General features: G+C 43.4%; 1 protein-coding gene across 1 annotated transcript in view; it reads right to left on the bottom strand.

Moving 5' to 3' along the window:
• LOC141146726 (aldehyde oxidase-like) overlaps positions 1–18,938 on the bottom strand; it is a 230,454-nt gene that overhangs the window by 209,193 nt on the left and 2,323 nt on the right. Inside the window, exon 2 of the mRNA XM_073633234.1 lies at positions 6,562–6,619. Within this exon, the coding sequence (XP_073489335.1) occupies positions 6,562–6,619 (58 nt within the window). The remainder of the gene's footprint in view (positions 1–6,561; positions 6,620–18,938) is intronic.

The following is an 18,938-nucleotide window of genomic DNA, read 5'->3' as shown; positions in this document are numbered from 1 at the left end:
GAACTACGTTTACTACAACAGCATACAGCTCAGAGACTCGAGTACCTAGACTCAGTAAACAGAAATGTTTAGTTAGCATATGGTTTGATAGCCCCCTAGAACATCTTACGTAATTATACCCCTACGCCCAACTATAGTTTACTACTAAGGGCTAGTTTTAGATGAGCCCCGAGAGGAAAGGCATTGAAGCCATTGTTTATCACCCTCCCCCCCTATTTCTTAGTTTGTCTGTCTCTAATCTATGTTGGTTGGATACTGGTGCACAGTACTAGGCTGTGCACAGTTCGAGAACTTATTGTTGACAGAACACGGGCTCCTGGGTGTGCCTCTATGTCCGCCCTATTCGGGGTGGGGGTGGGGGCTCACGCTGGAGTCCGCTCTAGTCTAGGCCTGAAGGCCGTTTATAGATGGATAACAAGGTTGACTATGTGTTATTATTGTGCATTAACTGTACCTCTATCCCCTCCCCAATCCCCTCTTTCTTTCCTTCTCTTTAGCCATCTTATTTCGCACATGGATATGTGCGTGAAGATTCCTGGTCTCCTCCCGGAGAGTGCCTACCCTGAATCTGGGGTCTCGACAGCTGACAGTCCACTACTAGGTAAGCGTACACTTCCACACATCTATCTATCACCACCATGACTAAGGTACTATCATTAAATGTACACGGACTGAACTCCGATAGGAAAAGACATCTGGCACTGAGGGAGTTTAGACAATCAGGAGCTGATATTGTTATGGTCCAGGAGACACATTATAATAAGGAAGGCTCATTTGCATTCGCATCCAGATATTACTCTCAAATATATATCGCATCGGGTAGTCGTAAAAAAGCTGAAGTAGCCATACTTTTTAAGCGAGGGGCTCCCTTTACCTGCGTGACCCAATATCGTGATCCCAACGGCCACTTTATTATTCTGAAAGGACTCTGGCAAACACAAGAAGTGACGTTGTGTGCACTATACGCCCCCAATGTTAAACAACATAGCTTCATGTCCAAGGTACTCTCACGAATCTTTAAATCCACTCCCAGGGTTCTTATTTTGGGAGGTGATTTCAACCTCACTCAGTCGATCGCTGCAGACCGCCAGACGATAACCCCCCAAGCTTCATCACCTAGGGTCCATAGAGACTCAAGATTATTCAGGCAAATTACTAGACGGTATGCGCTCTTTGACGCCTGGAGGGCTTTACACCCACAAGGCCGACAATATACGTTCTACTCAGCTCCCCATCGCACACACACCCGCATTGATTATTTTTTTGTCAATAATTACACCCTAAAACTGACACGTGAGACGCAAATATGCCCTATCTCATGGTCGGACCATGCACCCATCTTAATTACATTAGACCTAGGCACCCCTGTTCGTAGACCATATAACTGGAGATTAAACACATTCCTCCTACAACACCAACCAACCCTAGCAGATTTAACCTTAACACTCAAGCACTATTTCCAGGAAAATTCCAACCAGGAAGTTTCACTCCCTATACTTTGGGAGGCCCACAAGGCGGTCCTTAGAGGTAAATGCATAGCGACCTCATCAGCACTAAAAAGAGACGCCATAGCGGCCAAAGTAAAAGCAGAACGGGAACTCAGAACTCTCGAAAATCAGCTTCAGACAAACCCCACAATATCTAACCTAAGGAAAATAACTAACCTTCGCACAACTCTTCGTGATCTAGCTATGGGACAGGTAGAGAAAGCTCTAACTAGGCTAAAACAAAGGTTCTACGACAAGGGGAATAAGGCACACTCTCTTTTAGCTAACAAATTACGGGAGAGGTCCCATATGCAATCCCCGAACCAAATTAAAAACAAAATGGGACAAACCCTAACACACCCCGAAGACATAGCACGCACATTCGCGGACTTTTACAAAAAACTCTACAACAACCCGGACATACCCAACAACCCTCCCTCTACTGACCTGACCCATACGATGAAACAATACCTAGAACAAAGTGGAATTCCTCATCTCCAGTCAACTGATCTGTTAGCACTTAATGCTCAGATTACTGACGAGGAAATAGAGCTCACTATTAAAAATCTGCCGTCTCATAAGGCCCCGGGCCCGGACGGTTTCCTGTACGAATACTATAAAACATTTCTCCCTATACTGCTCCCCTACCTTGGCAGACTGTTCAATGCTTTCCTCCAAGACACCCAAATTCCCCTGGAAATGCAGAAATCCTTCATTACCCTGATTCTAAACCGAATAAAGATCCTTCTATATGCGCAAACTACAGACCCATTGCGTTGTTAAATTCTGACTTAAAAATTTTCACTAAACTCCTATCCAATCGCCTGAATATGATTTTACCATCATTAATTCATAAAGACCAGGTAGGATTTGTACATTGCGGCAAGCGGGTGACAACACTAGAAAAGTGATAGACCTGGTGGAGGTGGCGAACAGGTATGGCGCCCCCTCAATGCTACTAAGTCTAGACGCTGAGAAAGCTTTTGATCGTCTGGGGTGGCCGTTCCTGTTCGCCACGTTGACCCACATGGGCTTCCGGGGACCTTTCTTGCGGGCAATAAAACACCTATATTCTAACCCCTCTTCACAGGTCAGGACTCCGTTTGCACTTTCAACATCATTCACAGTATCAAACGGCACAAGGCAGGGATGCCCGTTGTCACCCCTGTTGTTCGCGCTATGTGTGGAACTATTAGCGGCCTCTATTAGGAATAACTTAAACATACGGGGAATAACGGTCAGAGATAAGGAGTTTAAGATCTCCCTCTTTGCAGATGATATAATACTCACCTTGACCCAACCCCACATATCCCTCCCGAACCTACACGCTGAGTTGGACCGATTCCGCACCTCTCAGGTTACAAAATAAATGCCTCAAAGTCAGAAGCTTTACCCATTAACATCCCTGAAGCTGAGCTGGCACTTTTAAAATCCAATTATAATTACCACTGGCAAACAACCGCCCTGAAATATCTAGGGATACACATCACCCCAAAATTTAACACCCTGTACCAAGAGAATTTTCCTCCCCTCTTTAGCACTATTAGATCCCTTTTACTTTAATGGAAAAAACACCATATATCTCTATTAGGGCGAATCGCATCAATAAAAATGACCATTCTCCCGAAGCTATTATATTTATTCCAAACACTCCCCATACCCATACCACTCAAACATCTGAAAAAACTTCAAACAGATTTACTTCACTATGTATGGAACTACAAAAGACATAGGATCTCAAAAACGGTTTTGATGGCGTCACGCAGTGAGGGGGGTCTTGCTTTCCCGAATATAATCAAATACTACCAAGCGACACAGCTGAGAGCTGTGGCATCATGGTTCACACAAAAATCATACAATAAGTGGACAGAGATCGAAAAATTATGGCTAGCCCCAATACACCCGAACAACCTACTATGGAATGCGGATGCGGACGTAGCTCCGGAGCGCCTCCTGGGCCCCAAGTCCATGTTAAAGAGGACTTGGCGCACATTGGCTCATTCTAATAAGCTAATCTCGGAGAAATCGACTCTGACTTCCTTTGTGTGTAACCCTAAGGTGCCAGATAGTCTCACACATCAGATGTCACACCCCTGGTCCTCTAGGAGTCTGTTCCATTTTGGAAGTATAGTAGATCCTAGATCTCGCAGGCTCCTGTCCTTCTCAGACCTGCAGACCAAACATAATTTACCAAGACAAGCATTCTACGGATATTTACAAAGACATTATGCACTAACTATAGCCCCGAACCTACAATTTTCACCTCCATCCCCGTTTGAAACCATTATTCTAGAAGGTAATACGCAGAGGGGACTTATATCAGGAATCTATAAGATCCTGAATGCCATCTCCCTAGAGGAGCAAGGTAAACATTATTACATGCTTAAGTGGGAGAAGATCTTAGGGGAAGAACTTACATTAGCACAATGGCAGGTAATATGGAACCAAGCAGCGAAGAGTTCAATGTGTACGCTATATAAAGAAAACTCATACAAAATCCTATACTTCTGGTACATGACTCCAGATGTGCTACACACAATCTTCCCGAATAGCTCAGATAAATGTTGGCGCTGCCAAGAAGCCAAAGGCACTCTTATACATGTGTATTGGACCTGCCCACTGCTGGCTAAGTACTGGGAGATGGTCAGTCACCTCCTTGCTCGCCTCTTAGAAACCGAAGTCCAAGCGACTCCAAAATTTTTCCTTCTGGGCCTATCACCACTAAAAATTTGCAGACCATACAAGAAATTAATACGACACATACTCACGGCAGCACGCTGCCTGGTAGCCCTAAATTGGAAACGCATTACTCCACCCTCTGCTGAAGATCTATACGCTAGAATCAAGGATGTAGAATTGATGGAAAAAATGAGAGCTAGAATCCATGATAAATTAGAAGTACACAATAAGGTTTGGGAGCTGTGGCACCTCTGGGAGGACCCACCATGACCAGGTAATAAAATCAACTAGAAGGCTCTTACTCTCTTTCCTCTTCTTTCTTTTTCTCCCCCCTACCCTACTCCTCATCCCCATATATCACAGGTTTATACAACTTTGTTTTTTTCTTTTTTACAAATAGTTGTATTATCTTTGAGTGTTTTTTTTTTGTTTTCTCCCAGTCAAGTAGACTGGGACTCAACCCAGCATCAGCATGAACGTTTACATTTGCTTTCCTGTTTATCATAGGAACTATTACCAGCTAAGTCATACAGAATACATGCTTAATATTACATATGGATACACTGAACAAAACTTGTGATTTTCTATGTTCCTTTATTCTGTACCACTAGTATCTATAATAAAAATTGCTATTTGGAAAAAAAAGAAAAACTTGGAGTATATATATATATATATATATATATATATATATATATATATATATATATATATATTTGAGACACACTTGCTACTTGTTACTTATTACTTGTAATCTTGAACGCATGATTTCCACATCAAAGATGTGGATCCCAATATTCCGCCAAAATCATATATAGAAAGAAGGAGATGCAATATCCAAACTGATGCAAAAATGATTTCTTCTTGATCAATAAATAATCACAATATTAGCATTTTAGCAACTGTACAGTTTTGAGCAATCATGCTCTTCCTCAAGCCACACATCCACACATGGCTTGGGGAAGAGTATGGTTGCTTGAAATTGTACAGTTGCTAAAATGCTAATATTGTAATGGTGTACCAATCAAGAAGTATATATTTTTTTCCAATTTGGATACTGCACTTTCTTCTGTCTTTTTATATATACTGTATATGCCTAGAACTCTGAATATGTGTCCACATTTTAAAGGATAAGTTCACCTTTCTGAACACGTTACACCCATATTTAGGGTGTAACATAATAGAAATGGCTAATGGTGCGCTGTTCCTTTTTAAATAGTGAACTGATTAATAAACAAAATAAAGTGAAAAAAAAACAAAATATCTACCTAAGTGTTCAAACATAGAGTACGTGTGTGTGTGTGTAGACAATGTTATAGCAATTTAGTGATGCGAATAACAGATATCATTACAAATGTACTATTCAAAATGTCAATGTGCAAAAAAAATTGCAAAAAATTCCAGTGTGTAAAAAAAAAAAAAAAAAAAAAAAAAAAAGTTGAATTGAAAAAGTTCAAGCTTTTTCAAATTAACATAAAAAAGTATGTTAAATTGAAAAAGCTTGAACTTTTTCAATTTAACATAAATTTTTTTTACACACTGGAATTTTTTGCATTTTTTTGCACATTGACATTTTGAATAATGCATTTGTAATATCTGTTATTCGCATCACTAAATTGCTATAACATTGTCTACACACACACATATACTCTATGTTTGAACACTTGGGTAGATATTTTGTTTATTCACTTTATTTTGTTCATTATTACATCAGTTCACTATTTAAAGGAACAGCGCACCATTAGGCATTTATTTTACTTTATCCCTTCCAAGATTTGAGTTGCAGCAGTTCCATACTAGTCTAGCGCAGAGATATTTTTACTGATTGTAACATGCTGAGCATCTGCCTGCTCTTTTCCCGTCCCTTCACCTCCCTGTGACAGCGGGCCAAGGATTTTCTTCCTGCACCCGCTGTCACAATTCAAAAAGAGCGCGGCCGTGTGGGGCTCCACCCACATGGCTGCGTCATTCATTTACAGATCCCTGTGGATTGATGCACTACAACTATCGTCAGCCTTTGCGGCTGACAGCTTTTAGTTCTCAATGAACTACCAGGGTGCTAATGACCGTTCTAGGTAGTTCATTGAACTTCCTGCCAATATCAGAGGTACAGTCAGATAGCTACACAGGCAGTCTGCAGGAGCCTGCATTACAACCACAATGTGCTGATCGTGGGTGCAATGCTTTACAGGCTCCTGCAAAAAAAATTACATGCACATTTTTTTTTACCGGAAAAAAAAAATGTGCATTTATTGTTTTCTTTTGTAAAGGTGAACTTATCCTTTACAAGTACCTAAACCAAAAAATTGGCTTGGAAACGTTAAACCGTGCATACATCACAAACCTAATTACACCTTGACAAAAATGGAAATTTTCACTGTCTTTATTCAAAGGATACGCTTCCTTCGCAGATATGGTAATAGCATGACCTCTGGATCTGCATTTTTCTCAACAATCTACATAGAAAGAGAAAAACATTTAATTAGCTTCTTCTGACTAAATTCAACAAAAGTGTATTTGGAGCAACAAAAAAGTAAAGCAGGTGCTCATCTAAAAGGCTGCCTGAACCCTGCTGGCATTGCACTCATCACAGCTATAGAGACTCCCCTTTAAATGTTTAGAAAGGCACAGATCTCTATAAAATGGTTTTCTTTACATGTAGAACAACAAGAAAATGCTACGATTTCAATAATTTAACCAAAATCATTAGAATTTAATAATAAAGAGTAGCAATCTAAACATGTAATACTGTATATTGCAGCTTACCAATCATTTGACGTGGTGGCTGCATTTGTTTGCGATTACCTGATAATCTGGCCAGTAACAAACCTCATGTGCCCCCGCTCTAGATGAAGGAGCACAGGGGGCACATTTGGACAGTAGCAGTGTCAGTCTGGGGGAGGGGAGTGTTGGATGTAAAAGTAGATTTAGATACACTAAGCAGACTGAAGCCAGATTTTAGCTCACACTGCAGTTACACAAGCATTAACAGCACTAGTTTTTTTTTTCCTTTTGGGATAAAGGTTTTACATAAATAAAAGCTATTCATTGTAAGCACCCCTGTCAGTGGTAAATGGTTTGTCTCAACGCAATGATACATTTACAGGAGAGCTTGCTTTGTTGAAAAACAACAGGCTTACTGGCTGGATTACCAAATGAAAATAAAAGAAAGAAAACCTAAAAAAGAAAAATGAATGCAGCCATCTCGTCTAAGAATTGGTAAGCTACAATGTAATAAATGTTTACTTTTGAGTTCAATACTGCTTCAAATCGCATGATAGATCAATGTAATATTTGCAAATAAATGTGTAGGGCACACCTGTCTGTGTCCAACTCTTTAGCTTGAGTAGGGGATCATGTGTAAGTCAAAGTCATAATGATTTAAGGTGCAATATTCATATTTGTATAACAGCCCATTTGTGTCTAGATTCCTTTAAAGGGGAATTTCACTCTTCATTGTCTTTAGGGTAATGCAATTTGCAAAATACATTCAATAACTTAATATGGTTGTAAACCTCAGTCATGAAATCTGAGCAAAGCACATATATCTGCAGTGTTTACTTATCTTTCCCCAAAGCTCTAAGTGTGGTTTCTCTCTGGTGCTTCGTTCCTTTGTTATCAGCATGAATCACTTCTGGGAGATTTTCCCGACACATGAGATAAATTTGTGTCAGGGAGGGAGCTCAGAACGGAGCTTGTCTATTCACAACACAGTTCATCTGCTGTGTAGAGGGGGGTTGTGTGCCTTTCCTCCAATCAGCTCTCACACATTTAAGGCCCCTTTCACACTGGAGCGGTTTGCAGGCGCTATTGCGCTAAAAATAGCGCCTGCAAACCGACCTGAAACTGCCGCTGCTGTTTCTCCGCCACCGGGGCGGTTTTAACCCCTGCTAGCGGCCGAAAAAGGGTTTAAAACCGCCCGCAAAGCGCTGCTACAGCGCCGCTATGCTGGCGGTATAGCCACGCTGCCCCATTGATTTCAATGGGCAGGAGCGGTGAATACACCGCTCCTTCACTGCTCCAGAGATGCTGTTTGCAGTTTTTTTTCTCTCCTGCCAGCGCACCGCACTACCCCAGTGTGAAAGGGGCCTAACTGCAGCCTCTCCGCCTCCTCCTCTGTGCTCCTCACATTTGAAGAAAGATTTTAGCACTTTTCTGCCCTTTTGAAGGGGTGAAGGGAACAGAGGGCTGCAGATAAACAAGTAAAACCTATATAGGAGGATTTGTTTAATCTGTGTGTATCATCTGAGGCAGTTCACTTCACTGGGTATTTGAGAGGGTTTACATCCACTTTAAAATTAATTATACAACAATTACTGCATTATTTATGTCTTTCATGTTTGCCTAAAGTTCAGATTTGAACACATTTTGTGCTTGTTTCGGTGTATGCATGGGTTTGTGTGCACAGATATAAAAGTTTGTTTTTCCTGCCCAAGCATATTTATGTAGGTGCAGTGCAGGGTTGCCAACTCCTGCAGCATTTTTTACTGACAAAACATGGCAAATTTACTGACGGCACACTTTTTTTACTGGCAACCTGAGAAATTACAGAACTCCTATTGAAAACTAACACAGTGAATATTTGAACAGTATAAACATAATATGGAAACACTGACAATTCCTATAACAAAGTAATTTGCTTGATTTACCCTTAAAAGTCAACACAGCATGAAATTATCAGCCCCTAATATTTACTGGCAGTTGTAAAAAAAATCATTGATTTTTACAAACTGACAGTAATTTTACTGGCAGTTGGCAACCCTGGTGCAGTGTCAGCTCAGGAATTTAATATGGAATCAACCGAATGAAACTCAGACTGAAAATAGACTAGCAAATTCCGGCTATGTCAGTAATAGCAAAGTAGTATTATCCAAGGGTATCAGAAGGTGGCAGGTGAAGCCCATTGTAACTGCCTGAAGAGGGGCTCAGTACACAGAAAAGTTTAGCAGCAATGCTGTTTCCAGACAGTAAGAACAGTGTCTGCAACCCGTGGCTGGTTTTGATACAGTAGCTCAGAATACATTCAGTGATCCCCCCCCCCCAGCAGGCCCCATTACTGCAGAGAATATAATGGAGAAGGCCAGCAGTAAAGACAAGAAATCACAAGCACTGGTTGCACTGTGCATCTAGTTATCACATGTACAGTGGATATAAAAAGGCAAACTGTCAGGTTTCTGTGATGCAAAAAACGGAGACAAAGATAAATCATTTCAGAACTTTTTCCACCTTTAATGTGACCTATAAAATGTACAATTCAATTGAAAAACAAACAGAAATCTTTTAGGGAGGGGAAGTAAAAATAAAGAACAAAAATAATATGGTTGTATAACTGTGCACACCCTCTTATAACTGGGGATGTAGCTGTGTTCAGAATTAAGCAATCACATTCAAACTGATGTTAAATAGGAGTCAGTAAACACCTGCCATCGTTTAAAGTGCCTCTGATTAACCCCAAATAAAGTTCAGCTGTTCTAGTAGGTTTTTCCTGGCATTTTCTTAGTCGCATCATATAGCAAAAGCCATGGTCCACAGAGAGCTTCCAAAGCATCAGAGTGATCTCATTGTTAAAGGGTATCACTCAGGAGAAGGGTACAAAAGAATTTCCAAGTCATTAGATATACCATGGAACACAGTGAAGACAGTCATCATGAAGTGAAGAAAATATGGCACAACAGTGACATTACCAAGAACTGAATTTCCCTCCAAAACTGATGAAAAGATGAGAAGAAAACTGGTCAGGGAGGCTGCCAAGAAGCTTACAGCAACATTAAAGGAGCTGAAGGAATATCTGGCAAGTACTGGCTGTGTGGTACATTTGACAACAATTTCCCGTATTCTTATGTCTGGCTATGGGGTAGAGTGGCAACACGGAAGAATTTCTTAAGAAAAACCATCCAAGCCTGGCTAAATTTTGCAAAAACACATCTGAAGTCTCTCAAAAGCATGTGGGAAACTGTGTTCTGGTCTAATGAAACCAAGGTTGAACTTTTTGGCCATAATTCCAAAAGATATGTTTGGCCCAAAAACAACACTGCACATCACCAAAAGAACACAATACCCACTGTGAAGCATGGTGGTGGCAGCATCATGCTTTGGGGCTGTTTTTCTTCATCTGGAACAGGGGCCTTAGTCAAGGTAGAGGGAATTATGAACAGTTCCAAATACCAGTCAATACTGGCACAAAACCTTCAGGCTTCAAGCATACATCCAAATCAACAAAGGAATGGCTTCACCAGAAGAAGATTAAAGAGATTTGGAATGGCCCAGCCAGAGCCTAGACCTGAAACCCATTGAAAATCTGTGGGGTGATCTGAAAAGGGCTTTGTAGAGGAGATGCCCTCGCAATCTGACAGATTTGGAATGTTTTTGCAAAGAACAGCGGGCAAATATTGCCAAGTCAAGATGTGCCTTGCTGATAGACTCATACCCCAAAAGACTGAGTGCTGTAATAAAATCAAAAGGTGCTTCAACAAAGTATTAGTGTACGGGTGTGCACACTTATACAACCAGATTATTTTATTTTTTTATTTTTACTTCCCTCCACCTTAAAGATTTCAGTTTTTTGTTCAACTGAGTTGTATAGTTTATAGGTCACATTAAAAGGTGGAAAAAGTTCTGAAATGATTTATCTTTGTCTCTTTTTTTTACATCACAGAAACCTGACATTTTAACAGGGGTGTGTAGACTTTTTATATCCACTGTACGTATGAGACCTATGCATACCTCCCAACAGTCCCGGATTGGACAGGACTTTCCTGCATTTCAATCTTTGTCCCTCAGTCCCGCTGTATAGGGACTTTGTCCCGCATCACTCCATTGCTGACTACCAGGGTTGCCAACTGTACAGGATTGACAGTCCGGGTTTCACAACTTGTGCCAGGATTTCTGTCCACCTGAAACCCGGGCACAACATATCTCCAGTCCCCTCCAGGTAAATCTGTCCATCCTTTTGAGCCAGCAACTCAGACCCTGTCGGCGGATTCCTTACAGCTGCGCCTTTGTATCCCTCTGCCTTCTCTTCTGCCGGGCGCCTGCTGCCCCCCACCGCCTGCATGATCTGCCCACATGATCTGCTTTGAAGTTATTGGCTGCTGGGACCGCCAGTATCCTAGCAACCAATAACGCTTTTGCAGATTTTCACACGTGGAGTTTTTACAGCCCTAGAGCCTGTGTTCTAGCTGCACCCCCAACTCCGACTCCCTCTCTGCAAGCAGAGCATGGCGGCGGCCACCTTCCGATGCCAGCTGTGCTAAGACAGCCCAAAGGAGGCCACCGCGGTGTGTAGGCTGTGTGATCTCTTCTGATGTGCCTCCGCTGCCATCCCACTGTCCTAGGGGCCGCTGGCCAAACACCACCTGCTACCGCCTGGTACACAAGGTAAGGAGGGAGAGGAGGCTGCACAACATGAGAGGAGTACACAAGTTTTGGGGGGGTGGGGGCTGCAAAATGTTAGGGGGGCAAGAGGACATGAGGGGGATTGAGAAGCTGCAAAAGATGAAGTGGGAGAGGAGAACAAGGTGGGGGGTATCATGGGGTGCACAAGATGAGTGGGGGGAAGCTGCACAAGGTGAGGGGAAGATGGAGAAACTGTGGGGGGTGGGGGGGGGCTGCAGGGGGGATAGGGAAGCTGTACAAGGAGAGTGGAGGGGGGCGTTGGGGGAGTTGCACAAGGGGGTTAATATGACACTTGTTTTCAGGGTCATTGTGGTAGATGCACAAGGTGAGTGAGATTGTGAAGTCCTGCCTGCCCCTAATCCGCCTCCACCCTTGGCTCAGGGTGAGCCTTGATCATCCCCCTCCTCTGCAGCTTTCCCTTTGGCTTTGCTCATTCCTGTCCCGCAGTGGCTCTAAAGTTCTGCAGTGGTGGCTCCTGTACCTGGGTAAAACCCCTGGACCCAGAAAGCAGGGGTGCAGCCAGCCCAAGTGAGCAGCCACTGAAAGCTAGGTGGATCAAGAGGATGGTGAGACTGGAAGCTGGCTGCTGAGCTACTGCTTCTCCTGGGACTTCTACTACTGACCCTCCACATCACTGTGCTCCGGGGGGCTCCGCCAGTCCATCCAATGTCCATCCAATTGGGACCCATCAAAAATGTCTGTATTACATGGCCTGCCTGTGTGCTTCCTTTGGCTCCTGCACTCTGTACAACACACTTCTGAACCTTGCACTCTGTACACATTGCATTCCTGAACTTGCACTAAGTATGAAACGCACTCCTGAACCTTGAACCTAACAGATTCCTGAACTTGCACTACGCGCGCTGCAGATCACTTCCTACCTCAAGTGTCCTTCATTCTGAAATTCAAAAGTTGTGAGGTATGCCTATGTTTGACTTGGATTCAACCTGTACCTTTTTTAAAGCTGGTCATGCAGAAACAAGGTGGATGGAGGAATCGGCAGCTGTCAGAAAACACTGATTGAGAAAGAAAGTTCTCATGTCTCAAAAGTTTTTCAACATGTACCTTTGACAGAAGTCAATCAAGTGATCAACCTCTATTGAGTGAGGACTGCCACACAATGATTGAAATTTAGCTGCCTGGTACCAGCTAAACTGGCCAAATTTTGATCGATGACCAGCTTTATACATAACAGTTCTCAGTGATGCTGTACTCACAGAATACTGAATCAAGTGTTCAGCCCAGAATGCTGTTTTTTTGTCATTCTTGTGCTCATCATTTGCTTTGGTGTCCCGATAATATGCAGGGAACAGCAAATTTTAACCACTTGCCGACCACTGCACGCCAATATACGTCAGCACAATGGCAGTGGTGGGCAAATGGGGGTACCTGTACGTCCCCTTTAAGAGCCGGGGATAGCAAGCGCGCACCCGCCACGTACAGCGTGACTGTGCCCGCGGGACCGGCGGACTTGATGTTTGCCGGTCTCCCGGCGATCGTGTCACGGAGCCTCAGAATGGGGAAGTGCAAACAAGGCATTTCCCTGTTCTGGCTTGTGTCATGATAGAGATCACCACTCCCTGTCATCGGGAGCGGTGATCGCTGTCATGTGACTTGAAGCCCATCCCCCCCACAGTTAGAATCACTCCCTAGGACACGCTTAACCCCTTCATCGCACCCTAGTGGTTAACCCCTTCACTGCCAGTGTCATTTACACAGTAATCTGATCGCTGTATAAATGACAATGTCCCAAAATAGTGTCAAAATTGTCCGATGTGTCAGCCATAATGTCGCAGTCCCAATATAAATCGTAGAACGCCATTACTAATAAAAAAAATAAAAATGCCATAAAACTCTCCCCTATTTTGTAGATGCTATAACTTTTGCGTAAACCAATCAATATACGCTTATTGCGTTTTTTTTTTTTTTTTTTTTTTTACCAAAAATATGTAGAAGAATACATATTGGCCTAAACTGAGGAAAAAAAATTGTTTTTTTATATATTTTGGGGGGATATTATAGCAAAAAGTAAAAAATATGTTTTTTTTCAAAGTTGTTGCTCTTTTTTTGTTTATAGTGCAAAAACTAAAACTGCAGAAGTGATCAAATACCACCAAAAGAAAGCTCTATTTGTGGGAAAAAAGTACGTCAATTTTGTTTTGGTGCAACGTCGCACGACCACGCAATTGTCAGTTAAAACGACGCAGTGCCGAATCGCAAAAAGTGCTCTGGTCAGGAAGGGGGTAAAATCTTCCGGGACTGAAGCAGTTAAAGTAGTAACACTATGATCCTCATCTGCTTACAATCATCTCAAACACATTGGCTAAAAGCTGCCATAAACAGCTCAGATTATGGCCAATTCATGCGAAATCAGTCATAATTCAACTGACTTTTGTTGAAGGAGCTGGGTGGAAAATTGTCAGCTGAACAGTAACTGTATCCAGTCAGATGAAGTCACAAGTATTTTGACAGCCACAGTGGCTAGCAATCAGAATACCGTAGCCAGCAGGGGAACTTTGTCTATCCAGGCGGTCTAGTGTAGATGAACGCATCTATTACATTTCTTTCATGTAACAGCTTGAATGAAAGAAATCTAGTGCATGGCCAGCTTAAAGTTTTTATTACCCCAACATAGTTCTGATATACAGTATCTCACAAAAGTGAGTACACCCCTCACATTTCTGTAAATATTTCATTATACCTTTTCATGTGACAACACTGAAGAAATTACACTTTGCTACAAAGTAGTGAGTGTACAGCTTGTATAACAGTGTAAATTTGCTGTCCCCTCAGAATAACTCAACACACAGCCATTAATGTCTAAACCGCTGGCAAAAAAAAGTAAGTACACCCCTAAGTGAAAAATGTCCAAATTGGGCCCAAAGTGTCAATATTTTGTGTGGCCACCATTATTATCCAGCACTACCTTAACCCTCTTGGGCATGGAGTTCACCAGAGCTTCACAGGTTGCCACTGGAGTCCTCTTCCACTCCTCCATGATGACATCACGGAGCTGGTGGATGTTAGAGACCTTGCGCTCCTCCACCTTCCTTTGAGGATGCCCCACAGATACTCAATAGGGTTTAGGTCTGGAGACATGTTTGGCCATTGCATCACCTTTACCCTCAGCTTCTTTAGCAAGGCAGTGGTCATCTTGGAGGTGTGTCTGTGGTCATTATCATGTTGGAATACTGCCCTGCAGCCCAGTCTCCAAAGGGAGGGGATCATTCTCTGCTTCAGTATACAGTATACAGCTTCAGGATACAGTACATGTTGACATTCATGGTTCCCTCAATAATCTGTAGCTCCCCAGCACTCATGCAGCTCCAGACCATGACACTCCCACCACCATGCTTGACTGTAGGCACAACACACTTGTCTTTGTACTCCTCATCTGGTTGTCGCCACACACGCTTGACGCCATGTGAACCAAATACGTTTATCTTGATCTCATCAGACCACAGGACATGGTTCTAGTAATCCATGTCCTTAGTCTGCTTGTCTTCAGAAAACTGTTTGCAGGCTTTCTTGTGCATCATCTTTAGAAGAGGCTTCCTTCTGGGATGACAGCCATGCAGACCAATTTGATGCAGTGTGCAGAATATGGTCTGAGCACTGAAAGACTGAACCCCCACCCCTTCAACCTCTGCAGCAATGCTGGCAGCACTCATACGTCTATTTCCCCAAATACAACCTCTGGACATGACGCTAAGCACGTGCACTCAACCTCTTTGGTCGACCATGACGAGGCCTGTTCTGAGTGGAACCTGTCCTGCTAAACCGCTGTATGGTCTTGGCCACCGTGCTGCAGCTCAGTTTTAGGGCCTTGGCAATCTTCTTATAGCCTAGGTCATCTTTATGTAAAGCAACAATTCTTTTTGTCAGATCCTCAAAGAGTTTTTTGCCAACCATGGTACCATGTTGAACTTCCAGTGACCAGTATGAGAGAGTGAGAGCGATAACAACAAATTTAACACACCTGCTCCCCATTCACACCTGAAACCTTGTAACACTGATGAGTCACATGACACTGGGGAGGGAAAATGGCTAATTGGCATTTTCACTTAGGGGTGTACTAACTTTTCTTGCTAACGGTTTAGACATTAACGACTGTGTGTTGAGTTATTCTGAGGGGACAGCAAATTTACACTGTTATACAAGCTGTACACTCACAACTTTACATTGTAGCAAAGTGTAATTTCTTCAGCGTTGTCACATGAAAAGATATAATAAAATATTTACAAAAATGCGAGGGGTGTACTCACTTTTGTAAGATACTGTATGTCTGTTGTACTATATACTTGTATTAGGAAGTATTCTGTTCTCTTTGCATTGCTTATTGTTTATAAAACACTTGTTGATCCTGCCAGTCCTCCTGCTTTTCCATTTTAAACTGACACGCTAGGTATTTCCATATCATCCCAACATGGTCAGTTTTCTTCTTTGCATTCTACTTGGGAGCTTTGCCTGCCTGTAATCCAATCCAAGACTTGTGCAGACAAGCTCCTCTCTACACAGCTTTCACAGCTTTTATACCTAGTCTCTGCACAGTGAGCAGAGACGGGCCTGTCATCCGCCGACTCAGCGGGGATCAACGGATCGATCCCTGCTGAGCAAACGGATCCGCATGTGTGAAAGGGGCCTGAGGCAGTTTTCAGGCATTTTAGAGCAAGAAATTTCAGGCGCTTTACAGGTGTGCCATTTTAAAATGCCTGAAAACTGCCTCCCATGCTGCCCTAATGTGAAAGCCTGAATGCTTTTACACTGGGGCGGTTTGATTGCGGGACGTTAGAAAAAGCCCTGCAAGCAGCATCTTTGGGGCTGCCTATTGAAATCAATAGGCAGCTCTTCCCCAGCACCTGAAAAGCACTGAAGCTGTCTAGAGCAGCGGTTCTCAACCTGGGGGTTGATTGCCGATTCGCCAGGGGGTCGCGAATGCTGGCCGAGACGGACAGACTCTGGCAGTAACTTCGGGTCCGTCTTGGCCAGCATTCGCGACCCCCTGGCGAATCGGCAATCAACCCCCAGGTTGAGAACCGCTGCTCTGGACGGCTTCAGCTGCATAAAGTTAATCTGTAAAAATGAGCCCTAACAGGCTTTTTAATATAAAAGTAAAAAATGCATTAGCTAATAAACACTGATGATAAATCAGGTACTGCAAATCTGACCACAATAACGTGACTTATTTTAGCTATATATTACTGTACTACACACTTCACAGTTGAACTTTGCCCTGACTGATTATGTTAAAGTATATGTGAACCTTTACCTTTTTATGTGAACCCATTCAGTATAAAATAGAAATGCAAGACAAAAAAATGTGTATATACAGTGTATTTGTAGTCAGAATCTTCACTTGGAAATGCGATACCCTAACTACCAAGTCCTGAGGTGTGCCTTGGCCTAGCTGGTCAGTATGCCTAAAAGGAGGGCATACTCGGAACGTATGGATATGAAAAATGTACGATGTGTATAAGTATATATGATGGTTTGGGGGAACCAGTGGGTGGGTGGGAACCAGTGGCGGCTGCTCAAAATTTTTGGGGGGGCGCAAACAAACTGAAAAAAACTGAACCCCCCCAGCGAGATGTCACTTCCTGGAGAGGAGAGACCGCACGGAAGTGACGTTCCGTCGCCGCCATCTTGGTACTCTCGTCCGCAGTAAGGCTACACTTAGAAGTCGGCAAACGGACATCTTTTTACACCCACTGAAGTCCGCTTGCTGAGGACGAGTGTACCAAGAGTGCGGCGACGAAACGTCACTTGCAGAAGCTGAAGAACACCTGTGATTTTTGGTAAGTCAGACACAGTAATTAAAAAAGCATTTTGCACTGTGTGTCAGCAGGGCAATCAAGACATAGATTTTTTAAAAGTAAATGCTGACATGACAACATTTTTTTTATTATGGAACAATACATATCATTACTATATAAACGCCCCAGTTGGTTCCTCAAAAGTGGTTATTCTGTGCCAGTGCTAGATATATGTTTGGGTGCTATACACTTTGTATCTAGCACTGGAACAGAATAACCACTTTTGAGGAACCAACCGGGACGTTTATATATAAATCAGTGGTGGGGGCGCAAACAAACTGAAAATAATCTGAAAAAAAAACGCATTAAAACGCCGCCATTGTACCATCAAACGCCGCCACTGTGCCCATCAATTGTTGCCACTGTGCCAGCAAAGCCGCCACTGTGCCATCAAATGCAGCCACTGTGCCCATCAATTGTCGCCACTGTGCCGGCAAACGCCGCCACTGTGCCATCAAATGCAGCCACTGTGCCCATCAATTGTTGCCACTGTGCCAGCAAACGCCGCCACTGTGCCATTAAACGCAGCCACTGTGCCCTTTAATTGTTGCCACTGTGCCAAACGCAGCCACTGTGCCCATCAATTGTCCCACTGTGCCAGCAAACATCGCCACTGTGCCCATCAATTGTCAACACTGTGCCCATCAATTGTCGCCACTGTGCCAGCAAACGCCGCCACTGTGCCAGCAAACGCCGCCACTGTGCCAGCAAACGCCGCCACTGTGCCCTTTAATTGCTGCCACTGTGCCAAACGCAGCCACTGTGCCCATCAATTGTCCCACTGTGCCAGCAAACGTCGCCACTGTGCCCATCAATTGTTACCACTGTGCCCATCAATTGTCGCCACTGTGCCATCAAACGCGACCAGCAAAAATGATTTTACTGTTAGGGGTCCCCACAACTTGGGAAATTTTATCAAGGGGTCACGGCACTAGTAAGGTTGAGAACCACTGGTCTAGAGGTAGGCAAGCAGCTCATATTTCTCAATGGGGATGGAAAAGCAGTACGGTCAATTGTCCTAATGTGACAGGCGTGCAGGGGCAGGTGATATGTGCTCAACACAGACAAGTGTGTATACCCACATTAGAATATGTGACAGTGTTCGTACAGCCACTGCATCTTCATACAGAAACATGGGCTGCCTGCACATAGCTCCAGTCACATAAACAAGGCTAAAGCCGTGTACACACGACTGGACTGATCCGACAGAAAGAATCCGTCGGACAATCTGACAGTGTGTGGGCTTCAACTGACCTTCAGCTGACTTTTTCTGTCGAAAATCAGACAGACTTTAGATTTGGAACATGTGTCAAATCTTTCCGACCGGACTCGAGTCCAGACGAAAAATCTGTTCGTCTGTATGCTAGTCCGACGGACAAGAAAGGACGCTAGGGCAGCTATTGGCTACTGGCTATGAACTTCCTTATTCTAGTCCCTTCGTACGTCACCACGTTCAAACCAAGGGACTTTCGAACAGACTTTAGTGTGTGGGCAAGTCCGGTCATTCGAAAGTCCATCGTAACTCCGTTGAAAGTCCATCGGAAAGACCGTCGGACCTTTGATGCTG

The sequence above is a fragment of the Aquarana catesbeiana genome, linkage group LG06, assembly GCF_042186555.1.
Source record: "Aquarana catesbeiana isolate 2022-GZ linkage group LG06, ASM4218655v1, whole genome shotgun sequence".
Taxonomy (NCBI): Eukaryota; Metazoa; Chordata; class Amphibia; order Anura; family Ranidae; genus Aquarana; species Aquarana catesbeiana.
Note: the sequence above shows the minus strand (reverse complement) of the source record. Positions and strands in the feature narration are given on the sequence as shown.